At 40.0% G+C, this 23,787-nt stretch overlaps 1 protein-coding gene across 1 annotated transcript in view; it reads left to right on the forward strand.

The window, feature by feature from the left end:
• LOC124711253 (eukaryotic translation initiation factor 3 subunit C) overlaps nt 1-23,787 on the forward strand; it is a 78,306-nt gene that overhangs the window by 41,898 nt on the left and 12,621 nt on the right. Inside the window, exons 12-15 of the mRNA XM_047241223.1 lie at nt 5,178-5,393; nt 14,501-14,641; nt 14,735-14,873; nt 18,067-18,260. Coding sequence (XP_047097179.1) covers nt 5,178-5,393; nt 14,501-14,641; nt 14,735-14,873; nt 18,067-18,260 — 690 coding nt within the window. The remainder of the gene's footprint in view (nt 1-5,177; nt 5,394-14,500; nt 14,642-14,734; nt 14,874-18,066; nt 18,261-23,787) is intronic.

Consider the following 23,787-nt stretch of genomic DNA (forward strand, 5'->3'; position numbering starts at 1 on the left):
TTGTGTGGTAATACGGGCAATGCTGCACATTTTACAGGGTTCTTCCATTTTGATTAACTTGGGATATCCTTCTTATCTGCTTACTTTCATGGCTATGGTCTTTGATTCACTGACTTTGAGACCAAACTCCTCAACGTTATTGTTCCATACGTTCGCTTTTTCTTGATCATCATTGGTATCTCCCCAGATCATAACATCATCAGTGGACAATTCTGCTTTCAGTTCAGGTCCATAGTGTTCCTTTAAACTTTCCATAATATTGTCATATCACAACAATTAAGAGCAGTGGAAACAAGGCACTCCTCTGCTGGATTCCATGTTTGATCTCCATTTCTTACTCCAATACAGCTGACACATCTCTGTAGAGAATCTTCACTTTCTCAGTCAATGCCTTGGGCTTACTTCCCTTCTCTGAAGATTCCAAATTTTTGTCTGTTACTACACTTCATACGCTTTTGCTGTGTATAGAAGACTAGTGTCATACTTCTATCTTTTTCCTGATATTTTTCAAGTAGTGTCCTTTTTGTGAAGATCAGATCAATTGTACTCCTGTTTTTCCTAAACCGATCCTGTTCTTCACCAAGGTGAGGTTCATTCATCCTTGAAAGTCTCTTTTCTATGATATTCTCCAAAACTATTAATCTGTGTGAAAGTAAAGTTAGACCTCTCTAATTTTGAGGTAGTTTTCTATTACCTTTATTGAATAATCAAACAATGGAAAATCCAGGATGGAATGTAACAATACGAGAGAAGGAAAGTTGCTATTCACCATATAGCAGAGATGCACAGTCGCGATAGGCACAATAAAAAGATTCATACAATCATACCTTTCGGCCACTAAGGCCTTTGTCAGCAGTAGACACACACACACACACACACACACACACACACACACACACACAAGCGTAACTTGCACACATGTCTGCAGTCTCAGAGAGCTGAAACTACACTGCGAGCAGCAGCACCAGTGCATGATGGGAGTGGCGACTGGGTGGGGGTAAGGAGGAGGCTGGAGCGGGGAGGGGGAGGGATAGTATGGTGGGAGTGGCGGACAGTGAAGTGTGGCAGTTTAGACGGTGGGTAGGAGAGAAGATGCGGAGGGGGGAGGGGATAAGTAGCGGAAAGGGGAGAAATAAAAATAAAAGAAATTAAAAGACTGGGTGTTGCAGTGAAATGACGGCTGTGTAGTGCTGGAATGGGAACAGGGATGGGGCTGGATGGGTGAGGACAGTGACTAATGAAGGTTGAGGCCAGGAGGGTTATGAGAACGTAGGATGTACTGCAGGGAAAGTTCCCATCTGCGCAATTCAGAAAAGCTGGTGTTGGTGGGAAGGATCCATATGGCACAGGCTGCAAAGCAGTCATTGAGATGAGGGGTATCATGTTTGGCAGCGTGTTCAGCTACAGGGTGGTCCACTTGTTTTTTGGCCACAGTTTGTCGGTGGCCGTTCATGTGGACAGACAGCTTGTCGGTTGTCATGCCTACATAGAATACAGCTTAGCTTGTAGATCACATGACTGGTTTCACAGGTAGCCCTGCCTTTGATGTGATAGGTAGTGTTAGTGACCGGACTGGAGTAGATGGTGGTAGGAGGATGTATGGGACAGGTCTTGCATCTAGGTCTATTACATGGTTATGAGCCATGAGGTAAGGGATTGGGAGCAGGGGTTGTTTAAGGATGGACAAGTATATTTTGTAGGTTCGGTGGATGGCAGAATACCACAGTAGGAGGGGTGGGAAGGATAGTGGGTAGGACATTTCTCATTTCAGGGCACGACAAGAGGTATTCGAAACCCTGGCGGGGAATGTAATTCAATTGCTCCAGTCCCGGATGGTACTGAGTTACGAGGGGAATGCTCATCTGTGGTCGGACTATGGGACGAAGGGAGGTGATGGGAGACTGGAAAGATAAAGCACGGGAGATTTGTTTTTGTACAAGGATGGGAGGATAATTACAATCAGTGAAGGCTTCAGTGAGACCCTCTGTATATTTAGAGAGGGACTGCTCGTCATTGCAGATGCGACGATCACTGGTGGCCAGGTTGTACAGAAGGGACTTTTTGGTATGAAATGGCAGGTGTCGAAGTGGTGGTATTGCTGGTGGTTAGTAGGTTTGATATGGACAGAGGTACTGATGTAGCCATCTCTGAGGTGGAAGTCAACATTTAGGAAGGTGGCTTGTTGGGTTGCGTAGGACCAGGTGAAGCAAATGGGGGAGAAGTTGTTGAGGTTCTTGAGGAATGTGAATAAGGTGTCCTCACCTTCAATCCAGATAGCAAAGATGTCATCAATGAATCTGAACCAGGTGAGGGGTTTAGGATTCTGGGCTTTTAGGAAGGATTCATCTAGGTGGCCCATGTATAGGTTAGCATAGGATGCTGCCATGCGGGCACCCATAGCCGTACCGTGGATTTGTTTGTAGGTAATGCCTTCAAAGGAGAAGTAATTGTGGGTGAGGATATAGTTAGTCATGGAGTCTAGGAAGGAGGTTGTTGGTTTGGAATCCATAGGGCACCTGGAAAGGTAGTGTTCAATAGCAGTAAGGCCATGGGCATTAGGAATGTTAGTGTACAGAGAGGTGGCATCAATAGTGACGAGCAGGGCACCGTGTGGTAAAGGGAAAGGAACTGTGGAGAGTTGGTAGAGGAAATGGTTGGTATCTTTTCTATAGGAGGATAGGTTCCGGGTAATAGGTTGAAGGTATTGGTCTACAAGAGCAGAGATTCTCTCAGTGGGGGCACAGTAACTGGCTACAATGGGACATCCTGGGTGGTTGGGTTTATGGACTTTAGGAAGCATGTAGAAGGTGGGAGTGCGGGGAGTGGTTGGGGTAAGTAGAGAGATGGACTCTGGGGAGAGGTTTTGGGATGAGCCTAAGGATTTGAGTAGTGACTGGAGATCCTACTGGATTGCTGGAATGGGGTCACTGTGGCATGGTTTGTAGGTGATAAGGCAGCAGTTCATGGGCTTTCATATGAGATGGGGGCAAGAAAATGCGTTGAAAGAATGCTCACAGATTAGTGAGAGTTAGAGCATTTATCATCAAACCAAATACTGCACTAGACTGAATTGGGACTGTGCTATCAAATTGTCACTTTTAAAAAAAGTTATCTGATGATGTTCGATATCACATGAAACATGTGATTTAGGGCTGTCATCATCTTCATTCTGATAAAAAGAGAGAACTCGCGAATATCTGTGGAAACACCAGTGAGAATATGTCTGACAATTCTGACAACACACACCCAGTGTATTCACCCAGAAGTTGTAGATCTACAGCATCTGGTAAGAATGTATGTGAAATAACGGATGAATAAGAAGCTTTTGGATATCTAATTCTGTGCTTGCTGTTTCAGTTGGTGAGTGCCCTCCAACTGTAATTTATGAGGATCTACAACCTCTGGGATAATACAGTGGGAGTACAAATTGTCAGGCACATTCTGTCTGGTGTTTCAGCAAACATTTGCTACTTTGTTTAGTGTGAGGATCGAGAGAATCCTAAATCATGTGATACCCAATATCACCAGATAATATGTTATAAACACGTTTTTAAAAAAAGTGCCAATTGATAGAGTGGTCACAAACGCTTAAATACCTTCTTTCTTTTCCTGACTAGTCTTTTGTTGCAAATTTTCAGCTTCAGGAAGTATTTTGGTGTCAAGACATGGGCTGGTCCTCTCACTCTGTACTCTGCCCTTTTGTCCTTGGAGTTTACAATTACTACAAAGCAATCAGTGGAATCTAGGTTTCCCATTCCACAGCACTAATTACTCTGTTCTCCATGGACATTCTCTTCTATTATTTGCTTTGTGCAAATACTATTGGATAACTGAAGTAAAAAAAAAAACCTTTTTTTTTTGTGACATTTGTGTTGTGTGGTACACAAATATGTCTTATGTGTCGGCATATTATTTTTAAGAAATGTCCAACTTTTTAATGCAAAATCAGTCACTTGTCCTCTTCAGCAAAATTTGTCAGTTAATTACTAATGAAAAAATACCAATGACCCTCCAGGCTATCTGGAAACAAGCAGTCGAATTGAAAGTTGCTTTTGCAGCATAGTTTTCCCTCACACTGACATACATGACTGACAAAAATTCTTTGCTGGACTGGCATTAAATACTGGTCAGTTGCATTTCATGGCTTTTATGGTATCCCAGCCCGATGATGATTTGAAAGCCTGCCAGATGGCATGGCACTCAATGACAGCTGCTGAACGGCACTGCTACATCTGTGGGTTCTAATATTGCCTCTGCAGTGTTGGCTGCACTGTGCCCACGCTAGCCAATCAGTGCTCGTGGCCGCATTATAAAGCTAGCTGTGTAGTGGCTCTGTCTTCTATGTGTATTCATTGCACTCCTGAATCGTTTTGATTACACATCATTATTTTGGTCAGAGTTTTTGCTGCACATTAGGTTTTTCCCTCTTGGTTTACTCATTTTGTCTTTGTTATTCTGCTATGCCATCTCTGTAGTATGTTTTCCTGTTGTTATGCTGTTCACATTCTGCATTCCATTATTGATGACCTCTGGCTGGTCAGTCCAACATCAACAGGTTATTTGGCCGTTTCCTATTTTCTTTCGCTATAGGTTGCACATGCTGAAATGAGAGTCTAACTGTAGGCGAGTGTACAGGTGTGGCACAGGAAGCATGAACACCAACATAGCGTTACGTAAGAGAGACTATGGTCCGCAAAAGAGGCAAAGTCCCACTGAAGATATGTGTATGCATATAAATTGTGATTGGTTGCCCTTAGGACATTATGTCATTCCACTTTGCCTTTCACTGTTTTGTTTAATTGGTCATTTTTATATTAACTCTGTATGCTGTCATTACACTTGATGCAATAGCTCTAGATACTCCCATAGATTTGACACTGTTCACTCATATGCACCAATTTGATAATTTGCTTTCATTAGAAGTCAGCAAAGTCTGACATGAGAATAGATCAGTAATTAGTACAGTAACACGATAATCACAGATACAGTAGCCCTTCAGCACTCTTAGACAGTTGTTATTGAATGGGGAAAACAAAAGAACATTATGTTGAGGTCACAAAACAAGTTCCTGAATGGTGAGTTTATATCACTGTGATTACATTGTGTCCAGTACCTGCACAGTTGCGATACTGGCAAGATGAATTGTAAAAACGAAAATCTTTTTATTTCTGTTCCAGGGTGAGCTACCTCCAGATGCTGTTACAAGTGTCCAAGTTATGGAGAAACTGTGCAAGTTCGTGTATGCCAAGGACTCAACAGACCGTCTTCGTACTCGTGCTATCTTGTCACACATTTACCACCATGCTCTTCATGACAACTGGTTCCAAGCTCGAGACCTTATATTAATGTCTCATCTGCAAGAAACCATTCATCATTCTGATCCTCCAACACAGGTAATGCACCTTGATGACTTACATTATCAGTTCTCCTTTCCACCCTTTTTGATACTTTTCAGCATTAATGTCATACATGCAGACTGAATGTGAGTGGCTTGATGATTATAGATATTGAAATGGGGTGTGAATGATTTTGCATTGTAGTAACAAGTTTTTCATAACTTATAAAGGGACAGTATAGGTCCTGGGTGTAGAGAACATTGCTTCAATGGTTTAATTATATGCTCCCAGCATGATGTGTATAATAGCTTACTCTTTCTCTTTCTCTCTGCCAGTGTAAACAGAGGGATTATACAGGGCGTTTCAAAAAGAAAGAGCAGATTTCAAACATTTATTTCTCAAAAACTACAAATGATAGAAACACAATTCAAACGTTTCTTGTCAGAGAAAGGTTCAAAGTTTTTCAATGGTCCGCGCAGAAGTTCCATGCAAATCCGCAGTGGCGCTGGCGTTTGTTTGTAGGAAAATGGCGACGACACCACAGGAACGATCATTTTGTGTGCTGCAATTTGCAAAGTTAGAGTCCATTGTTGGTGTGCAACGTGCATTCCGCCGTCAATTCAACAAACAGCCGCCTCGTTATAAGCAAATTTATGAGTGGCATCACAGATTCGTAGAAGATGGTTGCATCTGCAAGCGAAAAAGCACGGGTCGTCCACGCACATCGGATGAAAATGTCGAGCGTGTCCGTGCAGCTTACGAAAGGAGCCCTAGAAAATCCACGGCACGGGCAAGTCACGAACTAAACATGTCTAAAACAACGGTATGGCGCGTTCTGAGTAACCGTCTGCACATGAAGCCGTACAAACTGCAGTTATTGCAAGCATTGCGTCCTGACGACCACAACAAAAGGTTCGAATTTTCAACTGCAATTCTACAGGACATGGAAGAGGACAATTTTGCCGAACGATTAATTTTTTCAGATGAATCAACGTTTCACATTTCTGGTAAAGTTAATCGGCATAACGTACGAATTTGGGCGAGTGAAACTCCGAGGGACGTTATTCAACATGAAAGAGACTCACCAAAGGTTAACGTCTTTTGTGCAATTTCGGTAAACAAAGTTTATGGACCTTTCTTTTTCATGGAGAAAACTATCACAGGAACCATTTACCTGGACATGTTAGAAAACTGGCTATTTCCTCAACTTCAGGAAGATTCAAATCACTTCATCTTCATGCAAGATGGCGCCCCACCACACTTCTCTGAACCTGTACGACGGTACCTAAATAACACCATTCCAGGACGGTGGATTGGAAGAGCAGGAGCACAAGATCAATGTCATCGTCTGTGGCCTCCCAGGTCACCAGACCTTACTCCCTGCGATTTTTATTTGTGGGGGTACATAAAGGACTGTGTTTATGTCCCACCTATGCCCGCTACTCTTCAAGAGGTACGACATCGAATTGTTGCGGCCGTGAATTCGGTAACTAAAGACCAGTTGCGTCGTGTGTGGCAAGAAATGAGATACCGGTTTGATATTTGTCGTGTAACAAATGGTGCTCATATTGAGGTACAGTTTTGATATTTGTTGTGTAACATTTGGTACTCATATTGAGTGAAGGACCGTTGGAATTGTGTTTCTATCATTTGTAGTTTTTGAGAAATAAATGTTTGAAATCTGCTCTTTCTTTTTGAAACGCCCTGTATTTGTAGATGGGTGTTAAACCCATTCATGCTGACCTATTTATTTCCCAAAATATAATAATGGGAAATACAATAAAACAACCATCTCATCTATTCCATTATAGCAGTCTTCAAAGCTATACATCTCAGCCCCAGCCATGTCATAGACTATCTCAATTGCATTCCCATCTTTTTTCAACATAGTACCTTTGTTATTACCGTAAGTACAACCTCTCTTTACACAAACGTTGTACATAAACATAGCCTCTGAACTCCAGAACACTTCTCCCAGTACCCACCTAAAAGTCCTCCAAAAACCCTGTTCAGTATCACTGTAGCTAGCTTATCCATAACATCCTCATGTTTGAAGGCCAGACATGCAAACATATCAGAGAAATTGTGTTATATGGCCCATCCTATGTCCAGCTCTTCATAATATGGATGGAAAATTCATTTCACTGTACCTAGATGACGTGAACCCCAAGCCTGGTAGAGATTTGTGATGGCATCTGTGTGATCTGGATTCACCGGTGAACAACAACTCATCCATTTTCCATGACAGCTTAATCCCTTTTCTCAAATCAAATTTACCTTGTATTCAAATCCAATGCCATCTTCCTTTATGTTGACCTCTGTCTCATTATTTCATTAAAGCTGAGATCAGAATCTCAGTCCATATAAAAAACACCAATAAGCAGAATCACCACCACTTTAAAATCTGATACAACTTTCACATCAAGTGCTTACTTGCCAACAACCTAGACATTTGTGATAAATGTATATGCTCAAAGACCAAATCTCTTATCGCCTATACAAACCACCTCTCTCAGCCTGTCTTGTCTTACAACTGCCGTACAGATCTACAGATCTTATACACACACAAATCTCCTGGGCAGGTACTTCCTATCACACTCCTATGAATACAGCTGTCACTTAAAAAATTTACCACCTGGGTCTTGAATGCTTCAGTACATGTCAGTTAAGGCTATGACTTCCTCAAGTTTAGCCCTGAAAGGGGATTATCTCATCTGATGTTTTTTCTATACCACCCTCTGTAATTCTCTATTGTTGTCGTAACTTTGCTAACAGGCTTGCCAAACCATACAACATAGGCAGATAATTATCCCCAACCAATCTGAATGTCCAAGTGCTGGAAATAGTTTCTTCTACTTTCAAGTGTTTCTATCAGGAGTACTTGAAATTTTGCCTTCTGTCTCCATGTAACTTAAGAAAACTTTAATTTCATGTGATTCTAGCACATACATTGCAAACAGTACACTAATATTGTGATAACACACTGAAAGCTAGTTTACTACAATCTAGATTTTTTACAAGGTTCATTTCATGGTTTGATTTTAGCTGAATGGGATACTATGTATATTTTTGTTGAAATATAGGTTATTTAAAAAAATGCTTTATAACATCTTCATTTCTGGTTGTGTATGACTGAATTGTTTGGATGTTCATATCACTTATGTATCATTTGCAGAATTATTTCCTCTTTTTAAAATGTCAATAATCTAATTTTGAACCCATATAAAATACTCAAAAGTTTTGCACAATCTGGATATCTGCAAATTTGTATGGTCTGAGATTCAAGGGGAGTAGGGAATGAAAGTATAAGCCTTACAAAACAAACAAATTTTGTTGTGAAATACTCCATTTACTCCCAAACTGGTCATTCGAAAAATATGGCGACATCTTACATATGCTGATTAAACTACTGTTGCTGAGGTCAGTGTTTTTACACTGTGTAATAGGGTCGTCTTACAATCTTTTGCAATTGAGGCCACTGAAGATTTATTTTGAAGACTTGGGGAAAATTAAGTGACACTGGCGTTCTTACTCCTGCCACTGGTGCAATCACAAGCAATGTTTAACCTAACGATAATTTGTTTTAATGGAATATCATGTAATAGATTTAATTCTTTCTTGCACAAGCATATGGTTTTCTTCTTATTTAATTTTGTGTAAGATGTGTGAGCATCACAGCCAACTGTCACTCTGCTTAACATTGAGGAGATGCTGTTGTGGTTGTCATGCAGTAAAGATGTTGAGAGGGCTAGCTGTATGACAGTGCATCAAGGAGATTAGACTCTATTCTAACCTCCTCATGCTGCAAAGATGCTCTTCTTTTTTAACAGTGAATTATTGTTAACGGTTTTCCTGAACTTGTCACAAAAGTAATATACTAGCTAATTAGCTCTGTTGAACATAATGTAACATCAATTTTACCAAAATATATTATACAGTAGTAAAAGAAAGAACTTGACTGTTTTCGCAATAGTGAAGAAAAAGAGATCACAACTAAATATTTTTCTCAGTTAGCTGTTTTTTCATATGTAGTATGAATCAAAAATATACAATTCTGCAGGAGATGGTAAAACTGTAGGTAGGAGCCAGTGGCGCACTAATGTTTTTTGTACAGCAATTTTGACAACACTCACAATGAGGTATGACAGGAATGAAAGGGAGTGTGTCAGCTGCTTGTTTTACACAGCCAATGAAAGAGCAGCGGGCAGGTGACGGTGTTTGGAAGCAAGAGATAAAGGAAAATATTGTCACATTCTCATGTCAGTATACATACAAAATCTGCTGTGTATTTGGAAAAATCTGTTTTCTCAGAGTCCACCATGACTGTGACCTCAGACACTGTAGCAAACATGGAAGAATCAGCAAAGTATTTGTGACGACAGAGTTGCTATGAGGGCCCACCCTAAGTATCACCTCAGAAATTGATACATATTTAGAATAAACTCCCAATATTTGTTACAATTAAGATCATAAATTTCATTGCTGCTTGTATATAGGAATACACTGCCTCTTCTCTTACTGCTCATTGGTCTACTGAAACTACCATCCCAGATAACAATACAAGCGATTAAAAATAGTAATACCACAGATGACTGGCTTAGATAGTAAGCAAAGAAGGAAGTGCAGGTAAAAATTAAGGCAAACTCTTTCTCTTTGTTTATTTTATTTCTTCTTTACTGTTGAATTGTAAACAGTCAATAAATCACATAAGTTTAGACTAGCTATCAAGTTAACTTTTTTAGACAGATATTTTATATCAATGAAACAGTTTGTTATTTCACTAAGTCTCGTGAGATCGTCCAGTGTGTGAGGAGCTTTCCTGCAATGACAACTGGAAGTTATAAATAATCAGAAGGGTGCTCAATTGGATTTTTGTCAGCAGATACTGCAGAGCATTCCATTTGGTTGGTTCTTGCATCCTGGAGCAGGCTGTTCATTAGGTGATGCAGCATGCTCATACTTATTTTTTGGAAAGTGATCCTAATGCCGGAATGTTGGCTTCAGGGAACTTTGTGATATTAACATTGTGTACCAGGATGGGACACACAGCTCAGAATCTGAGCTTGTGATGTCCCTTTTTTTTCCTCACCAGGAATGCCAGTACCACGAGGTATGTGGGAGAGCTTGTGTAAAGGTTGGAAAGGAAGAGTGAGATACTGGGAGAAGTGGTGCTGTGAGGGCGGGAGGTGGCTCATTCTGCAAGCACTTTGTACATGAAAGGCAAAAATCCAGGTTAGTCACACAGTTTTAATTTACTAAGAAATTTCAAGACAGCACACATGCCACAAGAGACTGAAAAATCATCCAGGAAACAATCCTCTACTAGGCTGCAGCTAAGCCAGTATCCTTTCTTAGATGAGTGCTAGTTCCACAAGGTTTGTGGGATAACTTTAGTGAAATTTGGAAACAAGGATGAGGCACTGGTAAAAGGGATATTATGATGGCAGGTCACCAATTGTATTCAAATACATAAGTCCACAATATCATTGCCTATGAAAAATAAGGTTTCTTGTTTGAAGCTCGGCCTGGCATAAGGTTTCAATCTGTCAGGAAGTGTCAAAACAGCACATATTCCATCACAAAGTGAGAGATTCATTCTATCGATTATAGGATTGGAAAGTTAGTTTGAATGATCCTGTCCTGATACTGCACAGCCTTCAGATTACAGTTGGCAGTGGTGTAAAGTGATGGACGTCTGTACATGATACTACTGGTGAAGGTGACTGTCCTACCTCCCTGTTAAACACGAAGGACTGCATGCCTGAGTAGTGCATTGGTACCTGACTGCCTTCACGCTCTTCTATGAAAATCAAGTGTCAGACAAATGCTGTGCTCATCAATGAACAGGGCTCAATGCCATTGATCCATTTCAGGTGTCACCATGTGCACCTTCTTCATACACCACTGCATTGATAGGTTTGTAATTTTTTCTTTAATGCTCACCTAGCAGTCAAGTTGATATGAAGATTGGTACATATTGTCTGTTTTGACACAGACCTCACATCTAGCTTAGAAAAGGCAGCCCACATTTCTTGTCAGGGTAGTTAAGAGCCATAGTCACTTATGTTGTTGACCTTGGACAACCATTTCAAGACATATCAGCAGTATTTTTTGTTTCATAATAGTGTCAATGTTCCTCATTTCTGCTGAGGATCTTCCCTCTCCTACAACTTTTGTTGTTGTACAGTGACAATACAAGCACAGTCCAAACCTGAAGTGACACATTGAGGCATGTTGAAAACTAAATGAGTCACACAAATGCCATTGCCCTACTCATGACTGAAGACATAGTACACTCTGCTGATCTACATGGAGAATGCAGGCTTCTTTTCAACTACACTACATTTGTAGAAGTTTCCTGTTGTCAAAAGATTAATTTCTGATCCAGTATCAGATCATGGAAAGTTGTTGACCACACCCAAATTTGGAAGCGGCCACTAATTTGTATGGATACTAGGGAAAGATGGTAGAAATCACATTATCATCGTTTATTGCACATACACAAGCCTTTCAGGCCCATGGCAGAAGACAGAAATATACAAATACAAGACATACATAGAACATAATGAAATGATTATTAACAGAGGAAGTCCATGAATCATGACAAAATACTTGTAATATCACAGAAATTTATTATGTATGTTCACCCATTTACTTCTTTCTTTGGTGTCTTCAGTCTACCTGTCGGATCTGCTTCTTCCGGGATCACTAAGGTCCTGTCTCTCAACGTTGTTCACAGGAGACCTCTTGGATGCCTACCATTGGCTGGTGTAGAAGTACTCTTTTAGGTAGAGTGCCATCTGCTCGTAGAACATATCCTGCCCACTGTAGCCTGCTTCTTGCAATCACTCTTCCAATATCAGTTTTCTCAACCACTAATACAGATTTTCATTCTGCCTTCTTTCCCATCTTGCAGTTTCAGCATTGTATATTGGGCAATAAATTTTCCATAAAATCTTCCTCTCAGACACGTGAATGCACTCTTCCATTATCTGTGTACTGGCCCATATCTCTCAACCATACAGTACAAGTAGTTGCACCAGTGTCATGTGTAGCTTTATCTTGCTTTTCTGGGATATGATGTGTGGCATGTATAGGTGATTTGAACGGTAGGACACCCAGTTTGACTTATTGTTCTTTGTTGAATTTCCTTCTCTTTCGCACTTTTATTTGACAGTATTGACCCCAGGTTACTTAATTTTTGAACTATTTCAAAATTGTGACTTTCTGTACTGATGTGGCCCGTATCATTTTGTCAGTGAGAGACTACCATATACTTTTCTCATCATTGGACCAGTAACCCTAGTTTGCTCACTTCTGTCCTAAATCAAGAAGTGTCTACTGTTGCCCCATTCTGAGATTCTTCAACAATCGCCACATACAAATCATAATACTATCAGGTAGAAGATTTAGAAAATATAGCAACTGAGATGTATTCTGAAATCAGGTCAGAACCAAGGTGCTGTTTTGCCAAGGGTAGCCTCCACTGGTATAAAAACAATGACAAAACAACAGAGAATGAGTAGTGAAATAGAGCTATGCACACATAATTGAGAACATGCTGGAGAGAGAATGCTGAACCATGAGAACCTGGTTAATCAAAATCTTGCTAAATCTTGCTGCATGGCTGACACTACTGCTGTCCTGTTGCATCACGAAATGCTCGCAGTTACAATGCAAACAAAAGGACAATTGAAGTCGGGCAACATTATCAAACTCTGTTCAAAGTAATAAGCAGTTATCTTTCCTACAACCTAGTGGTGTATGACTACAATGAAGACCCGGTCACAGATGAAGCAGCTGCTCTGAGAAGATTTCACAGAATGGGGAGTAGTGGTGGCGGCCAGCATCTCAAAGAATGACTGGCACCACACATCAGTATACAAACAATCTCAAAAAATAGTATCGGTGCCAACCTGTGGATGGGGAAATGGCTGTTTCTGGTTTGCTGTGCTATATAAACTGACCATTACATTTTGTCTCAGAGGTTCCCTAACCAGGAGCAGTCTCCACTGTTGGAATAGTGGGCTTTATTAGCTTGAATCTCAGACCAAGAAGACAGTAAGATGGTCCATTCAAATGTGAATGTTTTTAATGGTTACAACCATCTTGAACAAATAAATCAATTCCTCTTAAGATGACAGCAGACGAAATCCGTTTACCAACTTTGATCCCTCTGTATGGCAGAAAATACTATTGTGAAATTTGTTTTCTTTCTAAAATTTCTTTAATGCTTTAATTTTCAGCTAAATTTTTAGATACTTCGAAATAAAATTGATTTAATTACTTCTTGACTCATGTTGTGCTCTCAGCCTTATGTAGTCCCCCACTTGCTTGTTACGGCAATAGGTGTTAACAGGTGGTGGCCCTGGAATACATTTTAACTTAGGAAAGATGTGGCATTTTACACTGCTAGGACTCCATTACAAAGATGCAACAAAAACTTTGCTGTGTGAGATTCCTGTTGTGCTAGAGTGGGCCTGCCTATTTGTACCATTACACACACATCAAAGATGGGAGTAGCCACTCTTTTTCTGAGTGCACACTTTTTAACCCATAGTTCTGTATGGCTATATTATAGTTAGATATTTACGTGTTAGTAGACCAGGCCATGTGGAAAAGTGTATACATCTGTTGGACCTAATTGTATGTGGATCAAGGTTTGATTTACGAGGTTCTCTAGCTTCTGCTTCATGTCTTGTACAATCCCGTCTGAGCTGATCAGCATCTATTTGTGCGATTAAGCGCTGAAGTTTATAATCTTCTATTGTAAAATATCTAATATTTTGATGTGGGTTTGTGCTATCTTTGTTTTTGAGCTATTTCTTGTCATCATTGCAGAACTTGCTCCAGTGGATTTATCAAGGGAGTGTGTCATCAGTTTGCTTGACATTACCAATTCATCTGATCCTCTGAGTATTAACCATTATGAACACTTACTTTCTTCCCTTTCTAACCAAAGAACCATGTACGCTCCCTGACAGGGAGCACAGTAAGATATTAGCAGCAAAGATGATGTTCGTGGGAGATGAGAGTGAGACACTTGAATCCAAAGCTACATTTTTGTGACATTGACATTGAAGCAGTAATAAATTAATTGTATACATTTAGTAACAAATGCAAATCACGTGTTTACAGTCAATCTTTTATTTTTTTGTGCTTAGATACTTTACAACCGTACAATGGCGCACTTAGGACTGTGTGCATTCAGGCATGCGAATATCAAGGATGCGCATAATTGCCTAGTTGATTTGATGATGACTGGAAAGGTCAAAGAACTTCTTGCCCAAGGTTTGCTACCTCAGGTAGGTTGATTTCCTATTTGAATTGGAAGACTTGAAAATATGCATGTCTGTGAAATTAATGACAATTAATCATAAAACTATTTCTTTCTCCAGCGGCAGCATGAGAGGAGCAAGGAGCAAGAGAAAATAGAGAAACAGAGGCAGATGCCATTCCATATGCATATTAATCTTGAACTCTTGGAGTGTGTGTATCTCGTATCAGCTATGCTCATTGAAATACCATACATGGCAGGTAAGAAACTAATTTCTGTATTAATTATTGTTCTTTTGTGAACACGAAAAAACAAAGTAATTATATGCTATTGCACAGTACAGCAACTGAATTAGTAAGAACAGTTTCTTATAATGTTTTCATTTTTAATTGATGCTGTACTCATTTGATTTTTGTACATATTAAAAATCTTGTAAGAATTAAGATTAGATCAACTTCTCACTACTTAAAAATATTATTTCCTATTAACAGAAGTGTTCTTGATTGGTACATGCTTGACACTGTATGATGCCAGTATGTTTCAAAAAGCCACAGGCAAAAATCTTAATGTGGTCATATCTCATATTGTAGAGATCACAAGAGACGTGTCAAGTGTTTTTGATAGCCCTCTGCCTAGTATCCAATTGTATACTTATTGGAGGGGACTGATGACCACAGCTGTTAAGTCCCATAGTGCTCAGAGCCATTTGAACCATTTATACTTATTGGAAGAACGAGATTACTGTAGCTATACTATAGCACTAGGTCTAAATTTAATGTTTACACATTTCGTCCAGCCGGGGCAAATTAAGGAAATCGTTTGGTTGTTTTCATTAGGTGTGGTCCAGGGCAGACCTGGGCGGTTTCTGAGAAAAACCGCAAACGCAATGATTTTTGGGTATGAAAAGTACCAGTTGTGGTGACGAGCACTTCTTTAATTTGTGTTCATGACCGATGGTCAACACTTGTGCCATGTGATCTTAAGATGATATTCTTGGGGCACTTCCAAATTTTTTTTGACCAAGATCCAGAGGTTCAAAGTTACTGTCCTTATGCATGTAATATCTGGTCTGAGGCATAAATGTAGTTTTAACTGATGTAGTGAACATATAGCAACAGTTCTAGGGTCATTGCAAGGCTTCTGAAGTCACCAAAATTTGGTTTTAGTCAGCATTTTTTCACTAATAACATTTTGTGACATGCATCTCGATATAATGACCACGCAAGGTCTGTAAAAATCTACCCAAAGTGTGATATTCCAGTGACAAAAACAATGGGCTAAAAAGGGTCTTAATATGCCTCAAAAGATGATTACATGACTGACAAAAATTACGTAAAAGTGGAAGGCGCAATTACAGTGAAATATTTCTAATAACATTTTTACTCCTTTAAGATAGAAATCATAAGTCAGGCCTTTTTGATGAATTGTGTTTGATGGACAACATGTCCATGGAAAATGTAAAGCAAACAATTTTCTGTTAACTGTAAATTATGCATACTGATTTGTTATTTATATGTGTCAAAACATATAAATGTGTTGAAAGATATAAATAAACTGTCAAAACTTTACTAACCTAAAGAATTCATTTTATATAAGCAGCATGCCTTGATGTAGCAGGCAAAGAAAAGCAAATGGCTGAAAAAGTTTTAGTGAGGAAAGCAGAATGAGAATTGAGGTGGCTGGTTTCGCACTTTTCTGTCAGAGTCTTGTGCTCTGACAGGAGCATTTTTCTGTTGGTAATCAGTTTCAGAGTTGCTTAACTCCATCATCAAACCCCATAGCAGACCCCATGAAATCACTGACATTTAAGTAATTCCTCAAAGCAATAATGATATATTCCATCCAGTGTGCCAGATATGTTGACATTTACTTAAGTGATGTCATATAAGCCACAATATATAATGGCTTTTGTGACATCATTGCTGATCCTCAGTATGCATAATGTACTGAATGGTGTATACAGCTGACTGTGTTTAGAAAGTACAAGAAAATGGAAACACCCAAAACACAATACATTACCATGCCCAATAATACAGTGCAGGAAAACCATTGTTATTCAGAATAGCTTCCAGTTATTTTGGAATGGATAAATACAGGTCCTCTTTGGTTTTCAATGAAATGTTACATCAGTCTTCTTGCAAAATAGTGGCAAATCAGGTAATGGTGACAGAGGGAGTAGCAATTGCATACCATTCTCTCCAATGTACACCATAAAGGCTCAGTAATATGGAGATTGGTGACTGGTGGTGAGGGGAGATGAGACAGTTCATCTTCGTGCTCACAAAACCAGTCCTGGATGATGGGAGCTGTGTGAACAGGGGCCCTGTTGTCTTGGAACACGACGTCACTCTTGGCGAACAAATATTATTCCATGGGATGGATCTGATTGGCCAGATTGATCACACAATCCTTGGCAATAATCTGACCTTGCAGAGTAACCATGGGGCCCATGTATACCGCAGTATGGCTGCCCAAGTCGTCATTGAACCCCTGCCATATTTCACTCAGAGTGTGAACTCTGCCAGAAGTTGTAAATAATGTGGAAAAAAACTCATCCAGCCAAATAACTTTCTTTTATTGCCCCTTAGTCCAGGTTTTAGAGCTTTTGCATCACATTCTCCTGTTGCTGGCATTTAACCACTGATAGTGGTTTTGTAATTCCATCTCAGACTGCAATTCCTTGCTTATGGAGCTGCCTTCATGTTGTGTGAGTGTTGACATGCTTCATGAATGCGACATTCGTGTCTGCAGTAACTTTTGCAGCTGTCATCCCATCTTATTTTTCGTCATAATTCTCGTCAGTGCCCATTTGTCATGATCACTTTTGTTTCATTGTGACTTAACGGTTCATATTTTTTAACTTTTCCTGTACATGGTATAAATCTGCAATACAGTGCCTCTTGAAACACCAAATATTTCAGGTCACCTTGATTACAGAAGCACCCACCATATGAGCATCAACAGTTTCCCCACATTTGATCTCCAAGAAAACAGTAGTTACGAGGAAATATATCTTGCAAGTAAAGAAAAATGTATCATATGGAGCTGATCAACACAAATCCATCTTTTAATGGTGTCCCATAAGATTAGATTATCTGCAGTTTGTCATAGACATTGTCTTGCCTTTAAAATGTTTATTAGGTTTGCTTAAATTGGACTATGTAACATAAGCGTTATTGAATGGAATTGTGTGTAGTAGTCATAGGTCTTTTGCTAGTTATACTTTATCTTTGCTTTAGCCTGAGCTCTGCATTTTCACTTTATTTTGTATCTCAGGGTCATTATTGGTTTTCAGCTGAGGGCTCTTAATAAGACAGTGTTAGTTTTTTCCTCTACTTTCCTAATCTGACTTCACATTCTACAGGATGGAATGAAAAGCCACCTGTCCATCTCTGAATAAGATAACATTTTTCTTCATCAGCAAAGAAGTGAAATGAACTGTTATTATTTCAGCTCACGAATTTGATGCTCGTCGTCGCATGATTTCAAAGACGTTTTATCAACAACTCCGTTCCAGTGAGCGTCAGTCATTGGTTGGACCACCAGAATCGATGAGAGAGCATGTAGTTGCAGCTTCTAAAGCAATGAGAAATGGAAATTGGCTGGCATGTAGAAATTTCATCATAAATGAAAAAATGAATGCCAAGGTAAGTTTGACACGAGACTTTGCAAAAGTGAACTTACGGAGTACCAGGCTCTTCCACTGCTTGGTGCTGTTGATACGTTTTGTATACAGACACCAAGGATAATAACTAAATTTAATAATTTTTTTAATGGAATATGCAGAACCTACTTGTATCTCTCTCTTTCTATTTTGCATTATTTATGAAGCATAGGAAATTATGAATGAATATTCTGATTGGCTACCAACAATCAACTCACAAGTCGTCCTGTTCACTTCTCATCATTTATTGCATCAACAGTTAACAGCAGCAGCCCACAACAGAAAAGCTGTGGTACATCGTAAGGGCATATTTTTAATTAAACCCAAAGAAAAAAGAGCTAATAAAAATTTAATTAAAATTATTAAAAAGTTATGGCGTATCATGTAAATAATCGTAACTGTCAGTGGGGAATCTGCTGTTCTAGTTTTGATTAGCCAGAGCTAAATGCAAGTAAAATTATCGAGATATCTCTTGTTTCTTAGTTCAGTTTGTTTGTTAGTGCATGTGGTTGATTTTTAAAAATATTAAAAAATTTTGGTTTCTGCTAGAATATTCATTTTCTTCCCTTTCTTTGCACAATGAGGGATTTGGAGGTTATTAACAAAGTTTTGGCATGAACATTTGTCATTATGGGGTGCATGTGAATGTATGTAGGTTATTCTTGTTAGATTTTGTGTTCATTGTGGAATGAATGGATTGTACTATTGAGACTAAAAATGCAGTGAGGTTTCCCAAAGGTGTTGTATATGCTCCAGAGTGGGGAGAAAGGAAGAAATTAGCTATGTACAGAACTTAAAGGAATCTTATGTGAGATCAGTAAGAAGGAATACCTTCTTTTAATGGGTGACTTAATTTGGTAGAATTGATAACACAAGAACAGAAAACAAAATAGGACCACATGAAGAACCTGTAAAAAGTAGAAGTGGATAAAAACGGATTGAAATAGCATTTTCTGAGAAACTCTACATACGCAAGAAATCATTCCCACACAAGGATTCGCATAAATACAACTGGTCTGACTGTACTATAACCGATGAGATACTAGAAAGTAAATGCTTGACACAAAAATCTTTAGGGCCTATGAAATTGTCAAACTCGGTAGGTACAGAAAAATTTCCACCTACTTAACTGAATGACACACAAAGTGAGGAGAGCCAATAAATCAAATCCATCTGCTATATAGAGTTGAGCTCTTGCAAGGTCAAAAAATCGAATGGCTGTACCAGAGAAGATTAAGAGAAATTGAGTAGCTTTAAGCAGAGGCAACTGTTGAACTAGAATGGAAAAGCCAGACCAAAATTGTGAAAGCAGCAGCAAAAGACCATAGGAATAAAGAAGTGTTGGGGTAGAAAACATGGACAAAAAATCTGGGACGAGGATATCAAGAGAGTTATCTGTTTGGTTGTCCTGCAGTGGATGCTAAGGAGTTAGTGGATGCAATTACAGAGAGCACAAGAATGAGATTCACAAGTAGTGTTTGATAAGCTTTGTTTCACTTTCTCATTCCCCAATGACAAGTCCAAATCACTAATGTGTAAAAGTCCTGAGTGTCAGGACAGGTCAATATATATACACTGTAGTAGCAGAGACTGTGTGCTGAGGCTTCGTGATCAGATCACAAGCTGGACTGGGGCAGTTGCGATGTGCAGCAGTCGTATGTCAGCTCTGGTAGCTCTGCTGGTTCGTTGGCTGATTGGGGCTCGTCTCAGTGGCAGACGCAGATTGGCGGTGCAGTCACACAGTTGCTCCCAACTTCGGAATGTGGAGTGGCATGTTGTGGTATCAATGGTGAAGTTGGAAGAAATGCTTATAAGTGTTATTTGGCAACAAAGAAAGCAGATGACTTTACTGACTATGAAATCTGAAAGAGAAACTAAAAAAAGGCACAGAGAACAATGGGCACATTTCAAAACAACCTGGAAAGAAATGTAGCAAGACATCCAACAGTCACAATACTTAAGAAATTAAACACATAAGTAAGATGTGTTTGAGACATTCAGGAGAAGAACAAAGAGACTAGCAGACATATTTTCAAGAGCTATGGCTGCAGTATCAAACTGGGAAACAATTGCTGTTGAACTTTATGAACAGAATCAGGAGAGGAGAAACTCCACCACTAAGATGGCAGAGAGCATTTGTCATCCCAAACCATGAAAAAAAGTGACGTCAGAGACTGCAGTAAACACAGAGGAATAAGCTTGCTCAACACAAGGAAATACTTTGATATGGAAAAACATCTAGCATTTATTGATTTTAACACATTTACTGCTGTGTGTGTCAACCTGATACATCTACATCTACGTCCATACTCCGCAAGCCATCTGACGGTGTGTGGCGGAGGGTACCTTCAGTACCTCTATCGGTTCTCCCTTCTATTCCAGTCTCGTATTGTTCGTGGAAAGAAGGACTGTCGGTATGCCTCTGTGTGGGCTCTAATCTCTCTGGTTTTATCCTCATGGTCTCTTCGCGAGATATACGTAGGAGGGAGCAATATACTGCTTGACTCTTCGGTGAAGGTATGTTCTCGAAACTTCAATAAAAGCCCGTACCGAGCTACTGAGCGTCTCTCCTGCAGAGTCTTCCACTGGAGTTTATCTATCATCTCCGTAACGCTTTCGCGATTACTAAATGATCCTGTAACGAAGCGCGCTGCTCTCCGTTGGATCTTCTCTATCTCTTCTATCAACCCTATCTGGTACGGATCCCACACTGCTGAGCAGTATTCAAGCAGTGGGCGAACAAGCGTACTGTAACCTACTTCCTTTGTTTTCGGATTGCATTTCCTTAGGATTCTTCCAATGAATCTCAGTCTGGCATCTGCTTTACCGACGATCAACATTATATGATCATTCCATTTTAAATCACTCCTAATGCGTACTCCCAGATAATTTATGGTATTAACTGCTTCCAGTTGCTGACCTGCTATTTTGTAGCTAAATGATAAAGGATCTATCTTTCTGTATATTCGCAGCACATTACACTTGTCTACATTGAGATTCAATTGCCATTCCCTGCACCATGCGTCAATTCGCTGCAGATCCTCCTGCATTTCAATACAATTTTCCATTGTTACAACCTCTCGGTACACCACAGCATCATCTGCAAAAAGCCTCAGTGAACTTCCGATGTCATCCACCAGGTCATTTATGTATATTGTGAATAGCAACGGTCCTATGACACTCCCCTGCGGCACACCTGAAATAAGTCTTACTTCGGAAGACTTCTCTCCATTGAGAATAACATGCTGCGTCCTGTTATCTAGGAACTCCTCAATCCAATCACACAATTGGTCTGATAGTCCATATGCTCTTACTTTGTTCATTAAACGACTGTGGGGAACTGTATCGAACGCCTTGCGGAAGTCAAGAAACACGGCATCTACCTGTGAACCCGTGTCTATGGCCCTCTGAGTCTCGTGGACGAATAGCGCGAGCTGGGTTTCACATGACCGTCTTTTTCGAAACCCATGCTGATTCCTACAGAGTAGATTTCTAGTCTCCAGAAAAGTCATTATACTCGAACACAATACGTGTTCCAAAATTCTGCAACTGATCGACGTTAGAGATATAGGTCTATAGTTCTGCACATCTGTTCGACGTCCCTTCTTGAAAACGGGGATGACCTGTGCCCTTTTCCAATCCTTTGGAACGCTACGCTCTTCTAGAGACCTACGGTACACCGCTGCAAGAAGGGGGGCAAGTTCCTTCGCGTACTCTGTGTAAAATTGAACTGGTATCCCATCAGGTCCAGAGGCCTTTCCTCTTTTGAGCGATTTTAATTGTTTCTCTATCCCTCTGTCATCTATTTCGATATCTACCATTTTGTCATCTGTGCGACAATCTAGAGAAGGAACTACAGTGCAATCTTCCTCTGTGAAACAACTTTGGAAAAAGACATTTAGTATTTCGGCCTTTAGTCTGTCATCCTCTGTTTCAGTACCATTTTGATCACAGAGTGTCTGGACATTTTGTTTTGATCCACCTACCGCTTTGACATAAGACCAAAATTTCTTAGGATTTTCTGCCAAGTCAGTACATAGAACTTTACTTTCGAATTCATTGAACGCCTCTCGCATAGCCCTCCTCACACTACATTTCGCTTCGTGTAATTTTTGTTTGTCTGCAAGGCTTTGGCTATGTTTATGTTTGCTGTGAAGTTCCCTTTGCTTCCGCAGCAGTTTTCTAACTCGGTTGTTGTACCACGGTGGCTCTTTCCCATCTCTTACGATCTTGCTTGGCACATACTCATCTAACGCATAATGTACGACGGTTTTGAACTTCGTCCACTGATCCTCAACACTATCTGTACTTGAGACAAAACTTTTGTGTTGAGCCAACAGGTACTCTGAAATCTGCTTTTTGTCACTTTTTCTAAACAGAAAAATCTTCCTACCCTTTTTAATATTCCTATTTACGGCTGAAATCATCGATGCCGTAATCGCTTTATGATCGCTGATTCCCTGTTCTGCGTTAACTTTTTCAAATAGTTCGGGTCTGTTTGTCACCAGAAGGTCTAATATGTTATCCCCACGAGTCGGTTCTCTGTTTAACTGCTCAAGGTAGTTTTCAGATAAAGCACTTAAAAAAATTTCACAGGATTCTTTGTCCCTGCCACCCGTTATGAACGTTTGAGTCTCCCAGTCTATATCTGGCAAATTAAAATCTCCACCCAGAACTATAACATGGTGGGGAAATCTACTCGAAATATTTTCCAAATTATCCTTCAGGTGCTCAGCCACAACAGCTGTTGAGCCAGGGGGCCTATAGAGACATCCAATTACCATGTCTGAGCCTTCTTTAACCGTGACCTTCACCCAAATCATTTCACATTTCGGATCTCCGTCAATTTCCTTCGATACTATTAGCATTTTCAGTAACATGATACGTTCGGTATGCAATGATGTCCCGATCAACAAAGCTTTCCAGTCCAGATACATTTGGTACGCCTGTTCCACCACGTACAACAGCGACTGTTAGCCATCCATTTCCGTGGGTAAACGAATCATTGATATCGATGCTGAAGTTCAGTCTGCATCCACAAAAGACTGCAGGTCCGTCCAGTAGAGCGTGTGCAGCGACAGATTTGATAGTATTCTTTTTCTTGTCGGCGGCAGATGTGATCATTTCAACGTCTTCAATTGTTTTATATATAGTCTGTCTTGCACGACGACGGCGACTGTATCTTCTGTACATAAGGCGACTTCCCTGGCTGACCACATGTGTATCAAATTGATACACATTCCAGCCCATGTGTATACAGCTACATTGAATTCAAATGGGTATATAGTTGCGCAGGCCACCTGGAGGGGCTGTGCATTTTCAGTTCCAAAATTCATTGATGGATATTGTGACAGTCGACTCTTGTAGTTTGTCTTGCAGTCAACTATTTCCTTGCATTTAAAAGTTCTGCACACTCGGGGGAACCCATGCAGCAATGTTGCTAGAGCTTGTGTGCAATTGAAGTCATGTTTCTGAGAAGATTGGAGCTTGTTTTCATGTGAGTATGTAAT

This window comes from Schistocerca piceifrons, chromosome 8 (genome assembly GCF_021461385.2).
Source record: "Schistocerca piceifrons isolate TAMUIC-IGC-003096 chromosome 8, iqSchPice1.1, whole genome shotgun sequence".
Taxonomy (NCBI): Eukaryota; Metazoa; Arthropoda; class Insecta; order Orthoptera; family Acrididae; genus Schistocerca; species Schistocerca piceifrons.